This window comes from Saccostrea echinata, unplaced genomic scaffold, assembly GCF_033153115.1.
Source record: "Saccostrea echinata isolate AGI-Se365-2 ecotype Australia unplaced genomic scaffold, CSIRO_AGI_Sech_v1 ptg000054l, whole genome shotgun sequence".
Taxonomy (NCBI): Eukaryota; Metazoa; Mollusca; class Bivalvia; order Ostreida; family Ostreidae; genus Saccostrea; species Saccostrea echinata.
The window spans coordinates 50,245,163-50,270,838 of NW_026889803.1; the positions used below are offsets into that span (position 1 = coordinate 50,245,163).

General features: G+C 33.3%; 1 protein-coding gene across 1 annotated transcript; it reads left to right on the plus strand.

The window, feature by feature from the left end:
* Window positions 1-25,514, plus strand: LOC133171979 (deoxynucleoside triphosphate triphosphohydrolase SAMHD1-like). The gene is made up of 17 exons (XM_061306772.1): window positions 1-48; window positions 3,913-4,166; window positions 5,851-5,917; window positions 8,581-8,650; window positions 9,270-9,430; window positions 10,294-10,409; window positions 10,717-10,787; window positions 10,953-11,096; window positions 12,883-12,930; window positions 14,221-14,385; window positions 17,199-17,290; window positions 18,063-18,119; window positions 22,426-22,627; window positions 23,109-23,195; window positions 23,445-23,549; window positions 23,655-23,786; window positions 24,807-25,514. Exons 2-17 carry the CDS (start codon window positions 3,935-3,937, stop codon window positions 24,963-24,965), a joined length of 1,908 nt encoding a protein of 635 aa, XP_061162756.1. The 5' UTR covers window positions 1-48; window positions 3,913-3,934; the 3' UTR covers window positions 24,966-25,514.
* Window positions 25,515-25,676: the final 162 nt, after the last annotated feature.

The following is a 25,676-nucleotide window of genomic DNA, read 5'->3' on the forward strand; positions in this document are numbered from 1 at the left end:
ATTGTGTTGTGACTGTTGTGTCCTTCCACTGGGCTTACAAATAGTAAGGTATGATCAGTGAAACGAATTCTGAATGATATTTCGTTGCTGAATGGTAATATTTTGGTACTCACAGAGAAATAATACTGAACCCGAAGAGAAAACAAAAACTAGACCTTTCAACTATTACTTATTTTTCAAGTTGCATCTTTGTCAAAAGACATTTGATAGATAGTTCTAGCTATAATTACTTGAAATTCTAAAGATACATTAGAATCTATACATATACTCAATTAAATCATTAAAAAATTAAATAACCATTAACTGAGTTTTACGATGTTAACAGGTCCAGCACAATCTCTTGATTAAGCTATATAGCTTGAAATAGCTATATAGCTTTATTAAGCTATTCAAAATAGCTTGATAAAGCTATCTATATGCAGGTTTTCACAAAAATTTTATTTGTACAAAATAGACAAAATGTCGCAAGTATTTGACTATTCATACATGTATATGTAATATGGGTTATCAAATCAACAACCCAAATCAAAGATAGTTCTAACATTGCAGCATTTGAATATTTTTAAGCAAAAGATGAATTTCCATTGTTTGGGTAACTGTATACTACCTTGTGTGCATTGAGGCATGGATTAGTATGATTGCTACTCATTGTACTGAATTATTACCAATCAATTATCTTGTTGACAATACTTGGCCTCCTTTATAATTTCATAGAAGAAGTAACTGTATCAATTGCTTTATATAGCCCCAAAACTTTTAGAACTTTGAGTACAAAGTCTCTTAAGGAGATGCAATTTGATGAGTGATTTTTGCATGCATTATTTTCATAAGAGTTCAAGGTTGAATATCATCACTGCACCAAGGTGCGACTTTTTGTGCATACTTGGAAAATAACACATTTGAGAAAAAAGTGTGATAAAATAGCTAAATCAAGCTATTCTGAATAGCTTAATAATGCTATATAGCTAAATAAAGCTATATAGCTTAATCAAGAGATTGTGCCGGACCTGGTTAAGTTCTAAGGAAAGGAAACTGGAGTGTTTTTTACGATTGTATGAGTTATCGTGTATAGGAATGACATGGTATGTGTGTATATAAAAAGATTTTTTTCATTTTTGCTTCAAATACATTCCCATATATGATTCTTATGTATCAAAATGTTTTGCACTAAATTCGTAGCTTAGATTTAAAAAAAAAAAGTCAGCAAGAGCTAAATAGAAACTTAAGGAAAAAACCTACACAATCAAATATAAATTAAATTTTGGGAAAACACATTATATAATGCATCTCATAATTATAATTATTTAAATTGATAGATACCTGCACGTCCACCTCACTCGGCATTTCAGTTGTGATTGCTAAAAATGGGGTACTAAATCAACTTTCTGCAAAATCATCTGATTAGTTGAGAGATATATACCCAAATACACATGTAAATTAGCGAGGTCATAAGAAAGGTCATGTCACAAGTCATTTAGAATACTCGTTTCCTACTGTATCGGAGATACAGGGCGGGGCCCGGCTCGAGCTATCATTCTCGCCTTAAGCCCCGCCCTGTATCTCCGATACAGTAGGAAACTCGTACTCTAAATATAACATAAAGTATTGTATAATGTCAGTGACAAATTAGTTTAACATTTTCTCAAAATAATGAAAAAAAAAAAAAAACAAGTCACCACTGACAGTGAAGGAGTACTTTGGAAACACTAGAAATTGAATTTTAAAAAAATAGTTATCTCACAGCTGCTCTAAACAACTTCTGGTGACTTATCTTCTTTACATTGAACCCTAGTGGCAGTTGAAAGCCTACAAAAACCATACCCTTATAGCTGTTTTAAGTGGTTAAAATAAATTTGAACTTTATCAAGTTGTAAATGATGAGCAGATTTCACTATTGATTTATATGCTAATATCCCCTGCATCACTTTGTGAAAAGGTATAACTTGCTAAGAATGATGATTTAAAAAATTCATAATCAGGGCTAGAAATAACTACTTTTGTTTTAATACTGGTCACTCGGGCTATCGCCTTAAATTTTTAGTGGTCAGCTTAGTACTTTCACTGTCCCACTGGGCCAGTAGATTTTTAAAAGACTGGCCCAAAACCATAATAATAATAATAGTAATATTTTTTATAACAACTTAACGAAACAAGAAACAGTAGAAGTTCGGACATACAACCCTGTGAAGTTAACTAGCCCTACTGTGAAAGAATTTTATTATGCATAAAAAAAATGCTGACCCAAAGGGCACATGCCCTCTGCAATGTACTAGCCCAGATTGAAAATTCACTGGCCCCAGACCAGCGGGCCATCAATTATTCCAAGCCCTGATAACATATTAGGACCATTGCCCAAATTGAATATAGCATCCCAAACGGGATATAAATTTATTAAAAAATTTCCATGAAAATTTATCTTTGAATATTTTAAATCAGCAAGCCGTTTTAAGTTGTTAAAATTATAAAATCATACTTTATCAAGTTGTAAATAATTAGGAGATTTCACTGTTGATTATATGCTAATATTCCCTGCATCAATTTATGAAAGGTATAACTTGCTAAGAATGATGATTAAAAAAATTCACAACAGATTAGAACCATTGCCCAAATTGAATTTAACATCCCAAATGGAATATAAATTAATTAATTTACTAAAAATTTTATCTTTGAATATTTTAAATCAACAATGCAGTCTTCATGAAAACAGCTAGCCCAAGGCAAGTTAAATTTGGCCTGGGATAGATTAATTGCCCCAAAAGTAGCCTGAAAATCTAGTGGAAATTAAAATTATAAATTGTTCTGAAGTATAACAAAATAGACAATGTTAGAGTTTAACCTTCCTTTGTTTATCTTGTCAATATGTAGCTCTCCGAAAAAAAAATTCATTGACAGACCAGAGAGCTACAGTGCCAACCACATAAAAAAACTGTATATTTATTACATACAAAAAGTTGTACTTGGTTTTGGATTTAGTTTTCCAAATCCTTACCTCAACTGCACAAAAGCTCGATATAGAAACAAAAAAAATCCTTAGATCTCTTTCAGCTACTTCTGTAGTTGACATCTGCACAAAGCGTTTTGGTCCGAATTGTCTTGCAATCCAAAATGGCAGTGTAAATAGGCGAAAATTTGCATGTTTTCAGTTTCCAACCCAGGAGGGCTATGGGAAATGTTTGTTGTAGCAATAATAAAAGAAAATGTAAGGAACACACAGTTAGTAATATTTTGAGATATTTGTGAACATTAACAATAAATGTGCTCTTATTTCAATGGATGACACTGCATGTAGCTGTCTGGTCGTCCTTCCCAATTTTTTCAGACTAGCGAGCTACAGATCTGCAGCTATAGTCAATATGATGCTTGTAAATTTGAAACTTTTTAGAACACGGAGATGTTGAAAAAGGTTTTAGCAAGTATGAATACATTCTTGACTATAATCAAAATGAATGCCTTCAGTGTTTTGAATGGAATGCAGGCTTGGTCTAGTAAAATTTCATTGGGTTAGTAGAAATGTCAAATGGCCCTGCTCACTAGTAGAAAAAGAAGTTTTCATGAAGACTGGTTCATATAGAAATACATAAAAAGCATAAAACTTTGGGTGAAAAAGTTTTTCCTATCACTATTGTTCATGACATTGATCCCATAGAAGATCCAAAACTTCTTTTGGATGGAGCTCACAAGCAAAAACTTGTGTTCAATGTACATTTATATGGAGTTACATTATTTAAAGCTAAATAAAATATTTAGCTTTAAATATAGTAACTCCACATAAATATACATTGAACACAACAACTTTTTATTTTTTGATAAATAAATTTGAAATATGCAGGAAGTCTCAGAATACTTTAAATATTCATGTTAGTCATATCAACATTACGAGACAAGTTAATTGTTTGTTTTGTTTTTTAAAAGACTTCTGGATTTATTAAGAAAAATGCCAAGGAAGAGAAAAACTGACATTAACAGTGCTGCATCAAAGTCAGAGGAGGGTAGTGTCCCCTTTAAGAAGTATATGAATGAATCAAGGGAGAAAAGTGAGCCCAGTGGAGAGGATGAGCTCCCCTTATCTCAGGACTCGGTCATGTCTGAAGACGATCTGAACTACGGAAATTGTTTTGATGTTCTAACGTTAGAGGGATTTACAGATGTAGCTGAAGTGTTACAAGGTTTGAATTATGTACAGTAATGATTTACCGTTCTTACAAACTGGAAATGAAAATAAAAATGTATTTTTTAAATATAATTTCATGTTTTTGGCCATAAATTTACCTATGACTGATATCTGCAAAATATTAAGCAAATGTTTTGTTCCATTTTTTAAAAGAATTTTTCATAAAATTTTTCTAAATAGACTATTATTGCCATTTATTTGACATGTTTAAACAAGCTGTACAGAATTCACTCTGAGTCAGATTCCTTAATGGTGTTTTAACGAGGCCCAATCTAGTTTAAAATTACGAAAATGGACCGGCAAATATTTTTGAATTTTAGATAATTATATATTTGTATGTACCATGCTTGGAAAAATTAGGTTGAAATTTTGTTACTTTGCCTTAATTGTAGTGGAATGGGGGAAATTTCAAAATATGAACCATTTTTAATTTGTGGCTTTACACACAATTATATGCTAAAATTACCTTACAAACAATGGAATTGACAAATTAAAAAAAACCTAAATGGTGAAAATTTTTGCTTTTCACACATGCAATATCTACTCCTCATTTAAAAAAAATGAAAAGAATAAAGGGGTAACCTTTATTATAGTGAAAAGAAGGGATATCAAAACACTTAAAATTATATCTAAGATACTTTATAAGTCGCAGTAGGTTTACATAATATCAAAATATGATTGTTGTATTGTACATGTACCGGTATATGTTTCTCAAAATTAAATACCTCTTACATTATGAAAGAATTTGTAATTTGTTAAAGTCAATCTACTGGATGCATATTTAAATTATCAACAAAACTGGCAAATAAACATTTTCAAGGAGAAAGATTACATGCATTTACTTTTGGTTGCAGTATAGTTTTTCAAACTAAAAATTAAAAAAAAATATGAAAAAAACTTATAGTTTACTTATAAATTGAGAATATCTCAAAAATAGATTATGTTACAAAGTTGCTTACCGGTATTAATGAAAAAATTATTTATTAAAACACAAGAATTGGTAGAAATGCCACAATTAGAGAGCTTTCAACATGCACAGTCAAGACCTACCAGGTTTGCAAGAATAGCGAAATAGTTTAGCGCAATTTGACGTTATTTTAACTGTGATGTTACTGTATTCAATTGTGACAGCAATCAAGGGTACTGTGACATGTCTGAAACAACGCTGCGTGAAAACGTTTGTGCAGACCAAATAGTTTGGGCCTTGTTAAATGTAAATTTATTCTTTCACACTTGTATAAAAACCTCAGTATCCCAGGCCAGAAAGAAAAAAAAATGTTTAATACCCTTTCCTGACCCAGGCTTTTCATAATGGGTAGTTAGGAAAATTCAAAAATATTTTATTTTTCATTCATTAAAAGTTTTGACATTTTACCATCACTGTAAAACAATCATCATCATCAGAAAGCAGACCGTAACTTACTAATGATGAAGGGTCATACTATATGGATGGCTGGACACCACTGTCTGAAAATTTTATTGAAAAATAAAACTTTTCATTTCAAACTCTCTGTTTTTTTTTTTTTTTCAAACCAATGGCAACTTTCTTGATCCCAAACTTGTAGTCTGAAACAAACTCCTAAGTTCAAGGTTTTAATTAAATCATGATACCAAATTAATTTTTGCATGGCGAAAGCTGAATTATTTTCTTAATTAAGTCATGATATTGTCAATTTCAGGAGAGGGTGTGACCAGTGAGGTATTGGACATGGTGACTGAAGAACAGCTGGAACGGCTAGGGATCAGGTTTGTTTGATTTTCTGTACATGTACATGTATTTCTTAGGTTTTTTTCTGTTTGAAACACAATGATATTGTTTGAGTAATTAAAGTTCAGTGTTTGCCTAAACCTGTTAACTTGTTAGTTTAATTGATTTAAACTTGCCATGTTTCTGTCACATGATGTTATAGATATAAATATCTGAAATCATATATACAAGGACGTAAAACCAACACCTTATATCTTTAGAGTCATTCATAGGGCTAGGTTTATATATAAAATATGGCTAGGTTTATATATAAATATAGCTAGGATTATATATAAAATACGGCTAGCTTTATATATAAAATAGGGCCAAGTTTGTATATAAGATAGGGCTAGGTTTATATATAAAATAGGGCTAGGTTTTTATTAGCTCACCTGAGCCGAAGGCTCAAGTGAGCTTTTCTGATCACATTTTGTCTGTAGTCCGTCTGTCCGTCTGTCCGTCTGTCTGTCCGTCTGTAAACTTTTCACATTTTCGACTTCTTCTCAAGAACCACTGGGCCAATTTCAACCAAACTTGCCACAAAGTATCCTTGGGTAAAGGGGATTCAAGTTTGTTCAAATGAAGGGCCACGCCCTCTTCCAAGGGGAGATAATTAAGAATTCGTGAAAAATTAATGGCATCATTAAAAAATCTTCTTCTCAAGAACCACTGTGCTTGAAAACATGAAACTTATGTGGAAGCATCCTCAGGTAGTGTAGATTCAAGTTTGTTCAAATCATGACCCCCGGGGGTAGGGTGGGGCCACAATGGGCGATCAAAGTTTTACATAGGAAATATACAGGAAAAATCTTTAAAAATCTTCTTCTCAAGAACAGCAAAGCCATACTTGGTCATATTTATATGGTAGCATCCTCAGATAGTGTACATTCAAGTTTGTTCAAATCATGACCCCCGGGGGTCGGGTGGGGCCACAATGGGCGATCAAAGTTTTACATAGGATTATATAGGAAAAATCTTCAAAAATCTTCTTCTCAAGAACAGCAAAGCCATGATTGGTCATATTTACTTGGAAGCATCCTCAGGTAGTGTAGATTCAAGTTTGTTCAAATCATGACCCCCGGTGGTAGGGTGGGCCACAATGGGCGATCAAAGTTTTACATAGGAATATATAGGAAAAATCTTTAAAAATCTTCTTCTCAAGAACAGCAAAGCCATGATTGCTCATATTTACATGGAAGCATCCTCAGGTAGTGTACATTCAAATTTATTCAACTCATGACCCCCGGGGGTCGGGTGGGGCCACAATGGGCGATCAAAGTTTTACATAGGAACACATAGTAAAAATCTTCTTCTCAAGAACAGCAAAGCCATGATTGGTCATATTTATATGGTAGCATCCTCAGATAGTGTACATTCAAATTTGTTCAAATCATGACCCCCGGGGGTCGGGTGGGGCCACAATGGGCGATCAAAGTTTTACATAGGAACACATAGTAAAAATTCTAAAAAAAAAAAACAATTTGTTAAGAATAGCAAAGCCATGATTGGTCATATTTATATGGTGGCATCCTCAGATAGTGTACATACAAATGTGTTCGAATCATGACCCCCGGGGGTCGGGTGGGGCCACAATGGGCCATCAAAGTTTTACATTGGAACACATAGTAAAAATCTTTAAAAAAAACTATTTGTTAAGAATAGCAAAGCCATGATTGGTCATATTTATATGGAAGCATTCTTAGATAGTGTACATTCAAGTTTGTTCAAACATGACCCCTGTGGGTCGGGTGGGGCCACAATGGGTGATCAAAGTTTTACATAGGAATACATAGGTTAAATCTTTAAAAATCTTCTACTCAAGAACAGCAAAGCCATGATTGGTCATATTTAAATGGAAGCATCCTCAGATAATGTAGATTCAAATTTGTTCAATTCCTGACACCCCCCCCCCCCCCAACCACTTTTATATTTAAACTTTTCAACCTTTCAAGATTGAAGTGATTTCTGCTTTTTCCTAGCCATAGTGCTCAGGTGAGCGATGTGGCCCCTGGGCCTCTTGTATAAAATAGGGCTAGGTTTGTATATAAAATAGGGCTAGGTTTGTATATAAAATAGGGCTAGGTTTGTATATAAAATAGGGCTAGGTTTATATATAAAATAGCCTAATCAAAAGATATTTCATTTAGAGACTTCATCAATCATGCCTTCTATGCATATTTATTGTGAAATTGCAGTCATCATGAATTGTGAATAAAAAATCATATATGAATGCTCTTGATCCAAAAAGTATGTACACGTTAAAATTAAAGAATTTTTTTTTTTTATAAATATATACTTTTGATATTACATGTAAATAATTATTTCATTACAGAGGCTGTGCTCTATTAACAGTCTTAAACAACAACATAAAAAGTGGCCATCATAGAAAAAAAATTCAATGAATGGGAGCAGTGACAAAATTTACAAAGATCAGCAAGAAAATTGCATCTTTTTCACAAAAAGTGTGGTTACCGTGGCCCATTTGATATTTAAGGCTTTGTCTAGTTTTTTTTTTTTTTTTGGTGGCGAGAGAATTTTTTTGGGCCAAATAAAGCCCTTTGTGAACTTTGATCTTACAATACTACATTTTCAGTCCAATGTATCATTTATGTGTTTATGCAGAATGATATGGGTTTTTTTTAAATTAATTAATTTTTTTTAGCCCTTTGGGAAGGAGACTTAAAGCCTTAAAATTACTGAGGGAAATTACTGGAAAACTTTACACTTACAAGGTAACTACTGAGAGAAATTACAGGAAGACTTTACACTTACAAGGTAACCACTGAGAGAAATTACAGGTAACCATTGAGGGAAATTACAGGAAGACTATACACTTACAAGGTAACTACTGAGAGAAATTACAGGAAGACTTTACACTTACAAGGTAACCACTGAGAGAAATTACAGGAAGACTCTACACTTACAAGGTAACTACTGAGAGAAATTACAGGAAGACTTTACACTTACAAGGTAACCACTGAGAGAAATTACAGGAAGACTCTACACTTACAAGGTAACTACTGAGAGAAATTACAGGAAGACTTTACACTTACAAGGTAACCACTGAGAGAAATTACAGGAAGACTTTATACTTACAAGGTAATCACTGAGAGAAATTACAGGAAGACTTTATACTTACAAGGTAACCACTGAGAGAAATTACAGGAAGACTTTATACTTACAAGGTAATGAGGATATTTGTCCAGGCTAAAACTTGTGTACACTCTACAGGTTCAGTGATCAGTGATATATGTGAATTTATCTGTAGAGTAGACTTTGTGATTCATTTGTGAAAAAGACAGGAAAGAATAGGATAATGCATAGCTTGTATTTACTTCTCTTTTTTTCCAGATTGTGAATGATCCAATCCATGGCCATATTGAGATTCACCCTCTGTGTGTGAAAATAATCGACACCCCACAATTTCAGAGACTGCGATTTCTGAGACAACTGGGTGGAAGTTATTTTGTGTATCCTGGAGCATCTCACAACAGATTTGAACATTCCTTGGGGTATGTCTAATTATTACATATTATTTTCATGTGTATGTTCATTTAAAAGGTCTGTTTTGTTTACAATTCATGTTAAACCCAAAATAAATAAAGAATACTTACCATCTTTAATTTTTGTCATCAACAGCTGGATTCTTTGAAAGAATAAGTACATGAAACTATCTGACAGTTTTGTACTAAACATTGTTTCATTTGAGCAATATTTTATTCACAAAAGTGAATGGGATTGGGCAGCAGGCACAGTCTATTCTAGCCCTCTTCCTAGATACAGTGTTTAAGAATTGTGTGTCTCCAGTCAACTGAGTGTAAGTTGTTGTTCTGAATACAATGAAATGCATTGAAGGGGAATGCTAGTTTGTGTTGAACAGAGTGACAAAATTAAGGTTTCACATACTTGTTGACAACTGAAACTTTGTCCACCAGTCACACAAACTGGAAGAAATAGCCAATCAAAAAATCAAACAGTCAATGAATAAATCACAGTACATATAAGTAACAAGACAACCATTGACATAAAGAACTCAACAAAAATGTACAATCCTCTACTGTGGACCTCAGACCCAACCATCATTGCAAACCAGAGGTTGATCTGTTCGTGCTCCCAGCGTTTGATCAATTGTAATCTCAATCAAATATTGAGAGCTTGGAAAGATCTTCTAGAGACAAGCAATTAAAAATATACATTGCTCTGTTACCAACGCTCAGTTGATTGTAGGGCGGAGCTTCAGCTTTCAGCAGGAAGCAAACCAGAAACATCAATTACAGCACTCCAAAGGAAACAAACTAGCATTCCCAGGCTTCAGTGCATTTTATTGTAACAATGTTAAACAGAGTTTAACACTAGAATATATTTTTTGTCCTAGAGTGTGTTATCTGGCAGGAGAGCTGGCGTCCACCCTGAGAAAGCGACAACCAGAACTTGGAATCTCAAACAATGACATCTTATGTGTCCAGATAGCAGGACTCTGTCATGACCTTGGTATGATTAGCATGAGCAATTTAAAAAATATCTTAATCAGTGGCAATTAATGAAAAAATGATGTTAAAAGCAGAAAAATGAACAGTCATTTACTGGTATACTGACAACCTACAAAGTTTGCTGTGATTCTTTAAATGTTTATATACCTGTACATATCTAACTTTTATAGTCAGACACTTGAGACTCAGTAGAAATCGGTACATGTAATGCTAGTTATATGTGCATATTCACTTTATAATTGATTGCGATGTTAATATTAGTAATGGAAATTTGAAATTGTTGAGAAGGATCATTTTTGTTTTTGTAGGACATGGTCCTTTTTCACATATGTTTGATGGAAAGTTTCTGCCAGTGGCTAGGCCAGATAAGAAAATCAAGGTATTTTTAGAGATATATGTATATGAGTAGAGAAAAGTAAAACGTAACCCTACCCCTCCCTAAAAAATAAATTTTCAACATAATGACTGTTTTAGACAGAGAAACTTTCTCTATACAGTCATGTATTAGATATTTGTAGTACAGTAATGACCTTTGTCACTGTAGCATGAAGACCTGTCTGTGAAGATGTTTGATCATCTAGTGGAGAGTAATGATTTGAACTCTGTATTTGAGAAATATGGTGTAACAGAACAAGACAGGACTTTTATTAAGGAGCAGATAGCTGGACCTCTTAAACTCAAGTCTAAGGTATAATTAGTTTGAAATATTTGTTTGTTTTGTTAATGTAGCATGAAAGTGATTATCATTTCATTACAGAGCTGTTTTTGACTTTTAATCAAAGTTTTTTTAATCAGTATTACAAAAAAATGCATGTTATAGAAGTTTGAATACTAGGATTGAAGATCAAATTTTAAAGCTCTCAGTCCTGTGAAAGTTATTTTTTATTTTTTGTCATTTGGGTGCAGCCTTCACTCTGACACATTTTAATAAATGCAGCTCTAGCAGTTTGATTTCATTACAAATGATACTGTCAACTGACTGCCAGAAACTTCCAAAGAACATTTTTCATACCCCACCCCAACTTATATGTAGCTCTGTTAGACAACTATAACAGATTCTGTCTTTGATGATAGATTGTTTGAATGAACTACTCACAGTTTTTATAAGGTCTTCACTATTGCACTACATGTACTACAAAATAAAGTATTCCTTAAAGCAAAAATTAATTAAGCACATCTTCTAAACCTACATTTGTACATCTAATTTTGTTAATATCTGCTCACCTATACAAGAACAAGGGCTCTACAAAGTTGGAAGCCATTACATCTATAACTTTTCAATAATACAAAAAGCCTAAATTAATTTTAACCATGTTATATGAAGCAAGGTCTAAAGATAACTTGCCTAAACATCCAGCAGTAATGGTTTCCAACCATAAAGCCCTTGGAGAGATGAGCAGATAATTAAAATTTACGTTAAAAAATTTGTTTACAAATACAACTGTATCTATGAAATGAAACTTTTCCTAGAAAAAATAACTAGAGATGTGGAAAGTTAGCAAGGTAAGGTATATCTTAAACTTTGGATTTGGCTTTTAGTTATAATACATAAATCACATTTACTCAAAAAGCTTTAAGCTGATTTAAGCACATTTTAATTTTCACTTGGTTACATTTTCATCTTCACATAAGCCATTGGATTTAGGTCTAAGTATTCATTTCATCATGATGCAGAAGATGGGGCTGCATTTAGTTTTGCTTTTTCTGCCTCTATTTTTTATGTTAACTGCATTTGCTGAAAAGCAGATTCTAAAAAAAATCCAGATATGATGTCAGGGCTTTTGATTCTCTATAATTGGGGTCATTGAATGGCCCCATTCCCAATGCAAAAAAGGTACATTTTTTCCCAAAAGCAAAGTGTAAATTTCGTAATTTTCTATAGCAAAATATTTTTTGAAAAAATGTTAATTATGAAATTTAATTGCCAACAAGCGAAAGTGAAACAAACTAGTTCTGTGTTGTCTGTATAAATTAATGCATGTCACCTATATTCGTAAATTGGTTCGGCTTCGATGAGGAACCAGATTTTCCCAATTTTCCCCAAAATGACAAAAATTTTCCCAATTTGAACAGCCCTGGCCCAGTCCCAAAAAGTGATCTGAGAGCCCTGGATGTTGTTTTCCTGTAGATATATATGTAGCAAATACTAGTAAATGAAAACTTTTTGTTTTTTCCCCCTGAATTTTCCTTCTGCTCTGTATATGTATCTTAATTTTTAATAGGCACAGTATATAAAGATGGTAAATTCTGAATATTTCCTATTGTTACAGAAACAAAGTATGGTGTTAATTTTGTTATACAAAATTATTGTTACAAAAGAGAAAAACATATTCATGTATTTAAGGAAAGTTAACAGCAGCTAAATTTTCAAGTTTTTCAAATTGGAGTTCTTTATGGACAAAGTTGAGAATTATGCATCTCTTTTGCTTTCCTGTATAGGGAAATGACATTTTTCTTTTTTATTTTTCTACTAGGAATGGCCATATCATGGAAGAAGTAAGGAAAAGGGATTTTTATATGAGGTATAAATGTTACATAATTATTTTTGATTTAACAACAACAACAACAAAACAAGCATATTAGATTATGAGTTAATGTTTACCATAGAAATGTGTACATGGTATTATAGTATTGCAATATTCTGAAAAGAATTCATAAATCAGACACCCTAAATACAATTTAAAATCAGAAGATCTTTAGAAAACTTATTTGCAAAAAATCATATGTACAGTCAAACCTGTCTTGGCAACCACCTGTATTTAGTGACTTAATCCTGTCATATGTGGCCATTAAATTTCCTCCCTAGAATTTTTCATTGTATTTTAATTTTTAGTGACTCCCTCTCTAATGCGACATGGAACCATCATTTTTTGTCCCAAAGCAGATGAAGACCCTGAATTTAGAGACTTATATCCCTGCTTTTAATAACAAAATTAATGTAGTAAAATGCTTAATTTTTGCACCTTCCCCCCACTTTGCAGAAAGATGTTTGAAAAAATGTACTCATGAATGGAATATCTTACATTGTGTGACTTGGAATCATATAGAAACTTACTGAAATAAGAAACATTTTAAAAGTAACTATAGATAACTTTGAAATAGTTTCGACAAGAATTGTATGAAATATTTATACGTTTATGCATAAAAAAAGTCCTTGCATTTTTCAGTGTTTACCGGTATCTTAGTATTTTGTCTTTCCCTTTCTTGTGAAATCTTGTCACTAGTTATCCTAACTACTGATGTAAATGTGTGAAACATGATAAAAACAAACCTGTTTGGGATTTTCATTCAAAAAAATAAATTTTCACTTAATGCAATTAGGATTTAAAACAATTTTTATAAGCAAATATTTATTGACTGTTATTTATTTAATATCATGAAGAATGAAAATGATTCAAAATTAAGAGGAAAGAAAAGGAACAGGAAAACAAGTACATGTATAACTATTTAGTATTCATACATGTACAGTAAAACACGGTTATAGCCAACACGCTTATAATGAATTCACCCTTACAGTGAAGTGATTTTCATTCCCAATGGTTTTAAAACGTAAAGTCAACGGATATAACGAATTATGTTTATAATGAATCAAAATTCTTCTTCCCTGACAATTTGCTATAAGTGTGTTTTACTGTACTTTGAAAATTTCTAGAATAGGATTTCCTGATTTATGAGACTACCTGTCATATGTGACCATTTAGAATTTCCATAGATAGGTTACTTAATACAGGTTTGACTGTGTGTGTATTTATAGATTTTTGTGATAAAGCAAAATTAATTATGATATACATATAGTATAACTTTTGTTACAGATTGTAGCCAACAAGAGAAATGGAATTGATGTGGATAAGTGGGACTATTTTGCTCGGGATTGTCACATGCTAGGGATCAGGAACAACTTTGACCACATCAGATGTATGAAATATGCACGTGTTTTGAGTGTCAATGGTGAACTACAAATATGTTCTCGAGACAAGGTAAATGTACTTTTATGCTTTAGTAGGTAATATTTTCTGCATTGGTTTTTATGCCCCCGGATCGAAAGATCCTGGGGGTATATTGTTTTTGTCCTGTCTGTCTGTTTGTCTGTCTGTTGTCAACTTTAACCTTGCCCATAACTTTTGATTGGTTGGAGCTATGACTTTCATATGTGTATTCCTTGTGACAAGACCTTTCTTTGGGTACCATCATATTTGACCTTTTGACCTTGACCTTGGAGTTTGACCCACTTTTGCAAAATTTTATGAGACTTTAACCTTGGCCATGACTTCTGCACAGTTGGTGCTTGGGGTTTCAAACTTCACAGGTGTATTCTTTGTGACAAGGCCTTCCTTTGGATACCAACAACTTTGACCTTTTGACCTTGACCTTTGAGTTTGACCTACTTTTGAAAAACTTTAACCCTGGCCATAACTTTTGAATAGTTGGTGCTTGGGGTTTAAAACTTCACATGTGTATTCCTTGTGACAAGACCTTCCTCTGGATATCAACCTCTTAGACCCTTTTACCTTGACCTAGGAGTTTGACCTACTTTTGAAAAACTTTAACCATGGCGATAACTTTTGAACGGTTGGAGCTAGGGTCTTCATACTTCACATATGTAATCCTTGTTACAAGACCTTCCTTTGAATACCAACCTCTTTGACCCTTTGACCTTGACCTAGGAGTTTGACCTACTTTTGAAAAACTTTAACTTTGGCCATAACTTTTGAATGGTTGGTGCTAGGGCTTTCATACTTCTCATATGTAATCCTTGTGACAAGGCCTTCCTTTGGATACCAACCACTTTGACCTTGACCTTAACGTTTTACTCACTTTTAAAAAACTTTAACCTTTGCCATATCTTTTGAACAGTTGCAGCTAGGGCTTTCAAATTTCACAGGTATATTCCTTGAGAGAGAACTTTCTTTGGGTTACCAAATTTTTTTATCTTTTGGCCTGGATTTTGACTTGCATTTGAGAAACTTTAACCTTTGCCATAAGCTGCCATACAGGAGCATCAGTGTTTCACAAACACATCTTGTTGCTAGATTTCCAAAGCCAAAAGTTCATAAAGCTGTTTGTGTCAGACTTAATTTTGATAATGCTGTGTGTAAAAAATCACACAGCTAGTTTCATCTTAGTTTAAGCCATCTCCCTACTCTGACAGGATAATAAATTTGGGAAGGTAGGTAGGGGTTGTTTTTTTTTTATTCAGAAACACTTGCAAATATTAAGTTGAAATAGTTATTAATAGCTGATAAAACTTGGGAATGAACTAGAAAAAAAATTCTGGAGGTTAAAAAAAAGTTTTGAGTTGGGCCTTTTTTAGTCTGTCAGGAGAGGGCAAACAAAGATTTTTTTATAGATGGCTTAGTACAATATTTTAATGCATACTTAGCTATAGGGTAAAGGGGAATGATTTTTTTATCAGTATTAAAAGGCCATATTCACTTTCAGAAAGAGATGCATGTATATATATTTTTATGAAATGTAGTTCAGATCATCTTCTCTGGAGTCGAAATAAGGTTGGTCTAAATTTTAGATATTGATGGAAGTTGCTTTCAGTTATATAGCATTTCAGTTATATAGCAAACACACATACATGTATAATGAATTCAGGGTTACACGGAAGTGATTTTCATTCTCATTGGTTTTTCAACATGCAGTGAACTGAATGGATATAAGGAATCAAAATTGTTGTCCCTGCACTTCACTATAAGCATGTTTTACTGTATTGATATTCAGAATTTTGTGCCAAGGATATAGTATAGAAGAATAATATGTCCTCACTTTTTGAAACAAACAACCCCCTTAAATATAGTGTTAATTTAAACATTTTCAAACCATGACACTGATGAGCTCAGTGTAGAACTATAGTCTGTAGTTCAAAGTTAACAAGGTGAAGAACTGCAAACTATAGTATTGTTCTCCTGCCTACCTCCAAGTCAATTTTCAAAAGTTAACATATTTGAATGATTTTTCATATTTATATACATGTAGATATTTATATGAATTTTCATTACTTATTTGGGAAAACAAAGAGAGATAACTCTATAATTTTGGTAAAACTTGCGTTTTTCACTATAGAAATCAGCGAAAAACGGAAAATATTTTTAAAACGTCTTCCCCCCCCCCCCCCCCCCCCCCCCCAGTGAAACAAAAATTCCTTTTTATAGGTAATATGGATTGTTATTTCACAAATTCATACCAAAGCTTTTTGTGTTTCAAGGGGGGGGGGGGGGGGGGCATATGATTACAGACAAAAAACGACAAAAATGCTATTTTTCCCCAATTTCTTAACTTAAACATTGTATTTTATCAGTTACATATGTTTAAATTCTATACGCGTAAAACATAAGGAAAGATTTAAAGAACATTTATCCGTATCCAAGAATATTTTAAAATATGTTAATGATTTCAAGCCTGATTTCAATGGAAAACATTGTCTACCCCCCTTATAATAGAGCTGGAATTATGAGTAATTAAATATTTAACACTGGTATTAAAATTATTAATCAATTACCATTGAACTTTTCTTTGCATTCAGCATAGATTTTATGGCCAAATTGCCATTAGTATTGAATTAAATGGGTGCAAAATGTAGGCGGGAATCGGGAGTTAGCATACGTAGTTCTTTCCTTTTCTATCTGATTAAAGCATCTAGGACTGTGACCAATGGGTTTCTTATTTATAATTATTAAGATATTGCAAGTAAATACAAATACTCTGTACTTTGATAGTAGTTTTAATACATACGTTTAGAGAATGAGCATTATGGATGGTGTTCAAACTGATGTGTGATTTGTAGGAGGTTGGGAACCTGTATGACATGTTTCATACCAGGAACACTCTCCACAGAAGAGCATACCAACACAGTGTTGGAAACATCATCGAGACCATGTAAGTTTCTTTTTTTTAAATTACATTTTGAAATACTGTAATTATAACCAAATATTTACATTTGCTGTGCTTTTCTACTGAGCCAACTGTGAAATTGATTTGAAAGCCATTTTTGTGTATACTCATGCGTAGAAATATACACGGAGAAACTCGCCGTAAAGTGACGTCACTATGAGTCTAAAGAGACGTTAATAAAAATAGGACGATATAGGGCAGCGAGAAATTCAACATTGAGTATATTTTTGGTGTATTGAAGCATGTAAAATGTAAATATAAGGAATTTTTTAAGCTTAGTGTGAATTATTGGTGTGTAAATCACACAGAATTGTTACAAGTCTGTGTGATTTACACACCAATAACACACACAAAACTTAAAAACATTCCTTAAATATGTTTACAATTTTCAATCTCACAATGGCTTAGTTATGATGTCTCAAAATGGCTTAACTTTGACATCACAACCTATGACACTGCATTACAAAATGACAGGGGCATAAGGAAAATCAAAGACATTGTAATAAACAGAAAATTCAATGTTTTGTAGTTGGATATGGAATTTATTTCACTTGTGAGGAATTCTGTTGAATGTCTAGCATAGATAAATGTATTTCTTATGCCAAGAAATTGTCTTTACTTTGAGCCATGAAATCATGTGGAAATACCAGTACATACTAGTGGGAAAGGAAGAGGGATATTAATATCAACAGTTCTTATTTACATGTATAACGTAATTATCAAAAGGTAAAATTTTTCACATGTGCATGTATTTTAGGATTACAGAAGCAATGTTGAAGGCAGATGACATCATCAAGATTCCTGGCAAGAATGGGTAAACAATCCTTTATCATAATAAACTCACTGAGTATGCAGAAATGGAAATACAAATATAAATGTAGATCTTAATAGCTGATTTTGCAATGATTATTAGTAATGTTTAACTAAGCTTTGTGTATTCAAATGTGATCAAGATGCATTATATAAATGTGTTTCATCTAGTTTCTTAAAATACAAGTAATAATTGAAACGAGGTAAGAAAAACTGAGTGAGGTGAGCCAACATTTACCTATGTGTATTATTGCATGTACAGTACATGAAGGGTAACAATGAAAATGTTCAGCCCAAGTAAACAATTTTAAATTAAGGTGTAGCTGAGGTTAAAATGGTTTTTGAGAGACCTATGTTTTTCGATGAATCAGATTTAACTAATTTTTGTGAAAGTGTAATATTATTTGAGACAACATCTTAGCACGTTAATGTTAAGAAGATCTACATTCTTTATGGATTTTAAGTACTTCTATGGCCTATATTAGTCAGAGATGCATGGAGGATGCTTCTAGTGTGTTTCATTGTACCAGTCAAGGTTTCAGATGCAGCAATTTCAGCTAAAGAATGACCAGGTTAATGTTTTTAGCTCACCTGAGCCGAAGGCTCAAGTGAGCTTTTCTGATCACATTTTGTCTGTAGTCCGTCTGTCTGTCCGTCTGTAAACTTTTCACATTTTCGACTTCTTCTCAAGAACCACTGGGCCAATTTCAACCAAACTTGCCACAAAGTATCCTTGGGTAAAGGGGATTCAAGTTTGTTCAAATGAAGGACCACGCCTTCTTCCAAGGGGAGATAATTAAGAATTCGTGAAAAATTAATGGCATCATTAAAAAATCTTCTTCTCAAGAACCACTGTGCTTGAAAATATGAAACTTATGTGGAAGCATCCTCAGGTAGTGTAGATTCAAGTTTGTTCAAATCATGACCCCCGGGGGTCAGGTGGGGCCACAATGGGCGATCAAAGTTTTAGATAGGAATATATAGGAAAAATCTTTAAAAATCTTCTTCTCAAGAACAGCAAAGCCATGATTGGTCATATTTATATGGTAGCATCCTCAGATAGTGTAGATTAAAGTTTGTTCAAATCATGACCCCCGGGGGTCGGGTGGGGCCACAATGGGTGATCAAAGTTTTACATAGGAATATATAGGAAAAATCTTTAAAAATCTTCCTCTCAAGAACAGCAAAGCCATGATTGGTCATATTTATATGGTAGCATCCTCAGATAGTGTAGATTCAAGTTTGTTCAATTCATGACCCCCGGGGGTCGGGTGGGGCCACAATGGGCGATCAAAGTTTTAGATAGGAATATATAGGAAAAATCATTAAAAATCTTCTTCTCAAGAACAGCAAAGCCATGATTGGTCATATTTACATGGAAGCATCCTCAGATAGTGTAGATTCAAGTTTGTTCAAATCATGACCCCCGGGGGTCGGTTGGGGCCACAATGGGCGATCAAAGTTTTAGATAGGAATATATAGGAAAAATCATTAAAAATCTTCTTCTCATGAACAGCAAAGCCATGATTGGTCATATTTACATGGAAGCATCCTCAGATAGTGTAGATTCAAGTTTGTTCAAATCATGACCCCCAAGGGTTAGGTGGGGCCACAATGGGTGATCAAAGTTTTACATAGGAATATATAGGAAAAATCTTTAAAAATTCTTCTTCTCAAGAACAGCAAAGCCATGATTGGTCATATTTACATGGTAGCATCCTCAGGTAGTGTAGATTCAAGTTTGTTCAAATCATGACCCCCGGGGTTCAGGTGGGGCCACAATGGGCGATCAAAGTTTTAGATAGGAATATATAGGAAAAATCTTTAAAAATTCTTCTTCTCAAGAACAGCAAAGCCATGATTGGTCATATTTACATGGTAGCATCCTCAGGTAGTGTAGATTCAAGTTTGTTCAAATCATGACCCCCGGGGGTCAGGTGGGGCCACAATGGGCGATCAAAGTTTTACATAGGAATATATAGGAAAAATCTTTAAAAATTCTTCTTCTCAAGAACAGCAAAGCCATGATTGGTCATATTTAAATGGAAGCATCCTCAGATAATGTAGATTCAAATTTGTTCAATTCATAACCCCCCTCCCCCCCCCCCCCCCACCCAACCACTTTTATATTTAAACTTTTCAACCTTTCAAGACTGAACTGATTTCTGCTTTACCTAGCCATAGTGCTCAGGTGAGCGATGTGGCCCCTGGGCCTCTTGTTGGAGCAGGTTAAAGTTTTTGGAGCAGGTCTCATTTCCAAGTAACTATAAGCCCTATATTGACCAAACTTGCATGGATGATACATCTAAGGATCTACACTACTGGACTTGCTTCGGATGCTGGATCTGACCTATATTTTCCGGATGAGTAACCAGGTTAAAGTTTTGGAGCAGATCTCATTTCCAAGTAACTGTAAGCCCTTTATTGACTAAACTTGCATGGATGATACATCAAAGGATGCACACTACTGGACTTGCTTCGGATGCTGGATCTGACCTTACTTTTCCGGATGAGTGACCAGGTTAAAGTTTTTGGAGCAGATGTCATTTCCAAGTAACTATAAACCCTATATTGACCAGACTTGCATGGATGATACATCTAGGATGCACACTACTGGACTTGCTTCGGAAGCTGGATCTGACCTACATTTTCCGGATTAGTAACCAGGTTAAAGTTTTTGGAGCAGATCTCATTTCCAAGTAACTATAAGGCCTATCTGAACCAAACTTGCATGGATGATGCATCAAGGGACAAACAATCTCAAAACTTGCTTCGGATGCTGGATTTGACTTACATTTTCTGGATGAGTGACTAGTTTTAAGTTTTCAGATAAGTCTATTCCCAAGTAACTGCAAGCCCTATCAGACCAAAATTGCATAAATGTTGCATCTAGGGATGCACACTCCTAGATTATTAGTTTAGTGTGGGACTTTGCCTTACTTAAAGACAACATTCGTTGAGGTGAGCTCTGTAATCTCTGATTACCTATGTTTATGCCCTGCCAGGAATATGGCTGGGGCATATAATGATTGTCATGTCCCTCTTCAGTCCTTCTGTCCTTCCATCATTCTGTCCATCAGTCACACTTTGCATTTAGCTCAGTTTCAAAGAAACGATTCAAGATATTTTTTTATGCCCCCCCCCTTCGAAGAAGGGAGGGCATATTGCTTTGCTGCTGTCTAGGTCAGTGTGTCTGTTGATCCACCAACAGTTTCCATTCATTTTCTTCACAGAGGTTGCACATACTGAAATGAAATTTGGTATACATATTTATCATAAGAATATCTAGGTCAAGTTCTGTTTTGGGTACGACCAAGCAATTTTTGACAGAGTTGTGCCCCATGGACTTTGGAAAATTCCAATTAATTGCAGTTTTCGTTCATTTTCTTTGCAAAGGTTGCATATACCGAAAAGAAATTTGATATACAGATTTATCAGAAGAATATCTAGGTCAAGTTATGTTTTGAGTACGATCAAGCAATTTTTGACAGAGTTGTGCCCCATGGACTTCGGAAAATTCCAATTGCAGTTTCTGTTCATTTCTTTGCAAAGGTTGCACATACTAAAAAGAAATTTGGAATACAGATTTATCATAATCTAGGTCAAGTTCTGTTTTGTGTGCGATTGAGCAATTTTTGACAGAGTTATGTCCCTTGGACTCTGAAACATTTCAATTAATTGCAGTTTCCATTCATTTTCTTTGCAAAGGCTGCAGATACTGAAATGAAATATGGTATACAGATTTATCATAAGAATATCTAGGTCAAGTTCTTTTTTGGGTACGATCGAGCAATTTTTGACAGAGTTATGCCCCTTGGACTTAAAAAATTCATATGCTGATAATGTTGATGAGAGCTATTCAACTGCATCAACATTTTTTGATCTTGACCTTTACTTTGACCTTGACCTCACTTTTCTTAAAATTATGCTTAGCTCAGTTTCAAAAAAACTATTCAAGATATTATTATCAAACCTTGTATGCTGATACATACTGATGAGAACTATTCAACTTCATCAACCTTTTTTGACCTTGACCTTTACTTCGATCTTGATTTCACTTTTCATAAATTTGTGTTAAGCTGAGTTTCAAAGAAACCATTCAAGATATTAATATTAAACTTCATATGCTGATACATATTAATGAGAACTCTTCAACTGCAATACCTTGATCTTTCCTTTGACCTTATTTTTCTTAAATTAGTATTTATATATTTAAAAATATTTTCAAAGATGGTAGAGTATAGACTGATTTAAATTTTGTTTATTTCAAAAGCAGCATGCCTTATGAATATTGAATTTTGGTTATGTAGAGAGTTGCGGAAAATGTCTGAGTCAGTAGATGATATGGAGGCATACCAGAAACTGGCAGATGATATATTCCAGAAGATTTTGTGGTCTACAGATCCCCTGCTTGAGGAGTCAAGGAAAATTCTGATGAATGTCCAAAAAAGAGAGCTGTACAAGTGTGTTGGACAGACTCGTCCCCCACAAGGGAAAACTCTGGATCAAAAGGTAATCCAGAAAATCTGCCGACCAGGTTACAATTACTGGTATCTGTTTTACATCTTCATATCTGAAAGAATATGCTATTGTCATTTCCAGTCAAAAAGAAAATAAAAGGAGCAAAAAAAATTATTAAATCTGATTTGGACAATTTATAAGTCTGATACATTTTATTTCCTCTGCTTCACTTTATTTCAGATTCTCTTCTGGTATTTAATAGCGATATCTCTCAATCATATAGAGTTGATGGATATATCGTTGTAAAGCAGCCTGAAATACACATTATTTGCTCAGTTTATTCTATCATTCTGTATGCTGGAGGGCTTTCATGCTATGATATTTTCATTTAATCCATTTTTTTTTTGTTTTAAATTCCATGAATGTTATTGTGATATTATGTAAGAGTTTTTCATTAAATTACCCCATTTGAGGTCAAACTTTTCTTGGTACACTGTATAAAATGTCACCTTCATTTGCTTTCCCTTTTCAGTCTGGGCTAGACCAAATTAAAGATGAATTTGTTGACATCTTAAAAAGCATGGACAGTCATCTTCAAAAAGAGGATATTATTATACATGTAAGCTTTAAGAGTGAAGGATTCACAATAGAAAAAAAAATTGTTAAGAGATTTGTAATAGATACAGTACTGTTGATATGGATTGATAAGTAATACATAGTGCTTCGATATCAATAATTTATTAATAAATAGTTCAGAAACATTTATGTATTTAGCATCTTGATCATCAGTAATATGTACATGTACATGTACTTTTTCTTATGGTAAAAAATCGGTATTCATTCTGTGTAACCAATGATACCATTTTAGTTGGTATATCTGGACTACGGCATGAAGGATGAGAATCCAATAGATCATGTTCGCTTTTACAATAAGAAAGATCCCGCAGAGCCAATCCAAGTCAGAAAGAATGAGGTACAAATATTTTAATCTCAGTATTCTATCAACAGGAAATATTTTCTAAAATTGAAATTGGATGAAAATGTATTTAGAAATTTTTTTTTTCCAAATGAATGCTAGGTGTCAGACTTGCTTCCAGAGAGGTTTGCAGAACAGTTGATCAGATTCTACTCTAAGAAGAGAGATGATGAGAGTGTTAAGCAGGCCACTCAGGCATTTAATGTATGGAGTAAAAAACACCAGTGTTCAGTGGTAAGGCTGATTAAGTACAATTGTAGTCACAGAAAGACTTTTGTTTCAAACACTTTTTAACCATTAGGCATGTTGGATTGGTATAATCACTGTGGAAATGTTTATACATATACATGTATTATAGGTACCGGTAGAATATAAGATATTTACAAAGAAAAATATGTTTAGTTCTGGGAAAAAAACAGTGTGCACAATACACACATGATTTACATGATTGAATAATTCCTAGCTCTTTTATTGGCTGAGATCCAACATTGTAGAAATCATATTAAGTTATGTTCACACTGTACAAGATCATTCAGGTGACCATATATTTTTTTAATCTCTGCAATGGACAAAAAATAGAGAAAATTCCAAATTAATAAAATTAGTTATGAAAAGTTATGTTCACCTGCAGTCCTGCACTAGACCTGGCGAACATAACTTTTATATTTTCCTACATTGACCAAACATTTAAATTGATACAATTGGTTATCAAAAGATATTTCACCTGCACCTGACTTCCAGGTAAACATAACATTTATTTTCTTTGAAATATTTATTTATTTTTTTTTTACATCTAACCAAAAACAGATCAAAAATATCCAAATTAAAATAACAATTGGTTATGATATCTTAATTTGCGTCTCTCACTGCAGATGTAAGCAAGAAGGTTTACTTTACAAGTTTGCATCATTATTCATTGAATCATTAAATAAAACATTGCTGTGTTTTTTTCAGTCAATATGATGATTTAGCACCCCTCAAAGTACAATGTTTTCCTCTCTTTTAAGCCTCAGTGAATATTGTACTTCTTGGGTATAGCTACTGTAAATCATTTCATTGAACTTTAAAAAAGCAATAATTGTATAATGTTTAGCAAGGTTTTTTTGGGGGATTTCAGAGAATGTTTAGTGAAGCATTTGCTGAAACTTTTGATTGAGATTCTTTTGTTCATAGACTGTGCTTGTAATTACATGTACGTGATAAAAGACTAAGTAGCATTTAATGAATACATGTAATAGTAAAAATAAATTGTAGGGTGCTAACAATCTATTGCCATACATGACACCAGTAAAGTCTGATTCCACAACACCTGACGGTGCAGATGACGGAACTCCAAGTTCTTCTGGGATTCTAGCCAATCAGAGCACTCCAGGGTCTGCCAGCAAATTCAAGTCTCGCCTCTCTTTCAACTGAGGTTTTTGTATAAAATGCCTTATAACACCTGTCTCACTCCTAGAATTGATTTTTTTTCAAGAGCTCCTTTTAAGATTGATAGGAGAGGTTCTTGACAAATTAAAATTGTTAATGTATTCAACATAATTTAATTCTGCTGAATTTATTATTTTTTTCAATCACATTTTATTTGAACATGCTTTATATTTTAATTGAAACCAAATGCATACTTGAAAATTAGGAGACTCATACAATGAACTTGTAACAGTGATATGTACCTGTGTCTGTAAGGCACACGAGTAGCAATCATTTTACTGAAAATGTAAAATCTAGTTCAGCCATTCTACAAAGGTTGCAGTATATTTTATTTTATTTTAGGTCTATATATGAAAAAGATTTAAATCTTAAGGTTTACTGGTTACTGTGATTTTGTTACTTCCTGGCAAATGAAGTTTCAATGTGTTGTTGTTGTTGGGGGTTTTTTTAGCTTTATTTTATTCCAGCTACACTGCTGAACTTTATCTTTTACCATGATTTTAAAACCAATTTTGTTGTTCAGAAGGATAAAAACTTCTGTAGAATTTTTTTTCTATTGATTTTGAAATCCATTGCATTATTTTGCAACTTAAGAAATCCATCTCTATAGCAGTTCTGTTGAAAGAATTTAACAACTTTTTTATTTTTTAAATGTCTATATTTTTTTATTGAAATATTTAGAAATGACTGTTATCA

Coding starts and splice junctions, on each gene's coding strand:
- LOC133171979 (XM_061306772.1), top strand. CDS start 3,935: ATGCCAAGGAAGAGAAAAACTGACATTAACAGTGCTGCATCAAAGTCA. Junction 12,931..14,220: donor AAAAGGGATTTTTATATGAG/GTATAAATGTTA, acceptor CTTTTGTTACAG/ATTGTAGCCAACAAGAGAAA. Junction 23,196..23,444: donor AAGAGGATATTATTATACAT/GTAAGCTTTAAG, acceptor ATACCATTTTAG/TTGGTATATCTGGACTACGG.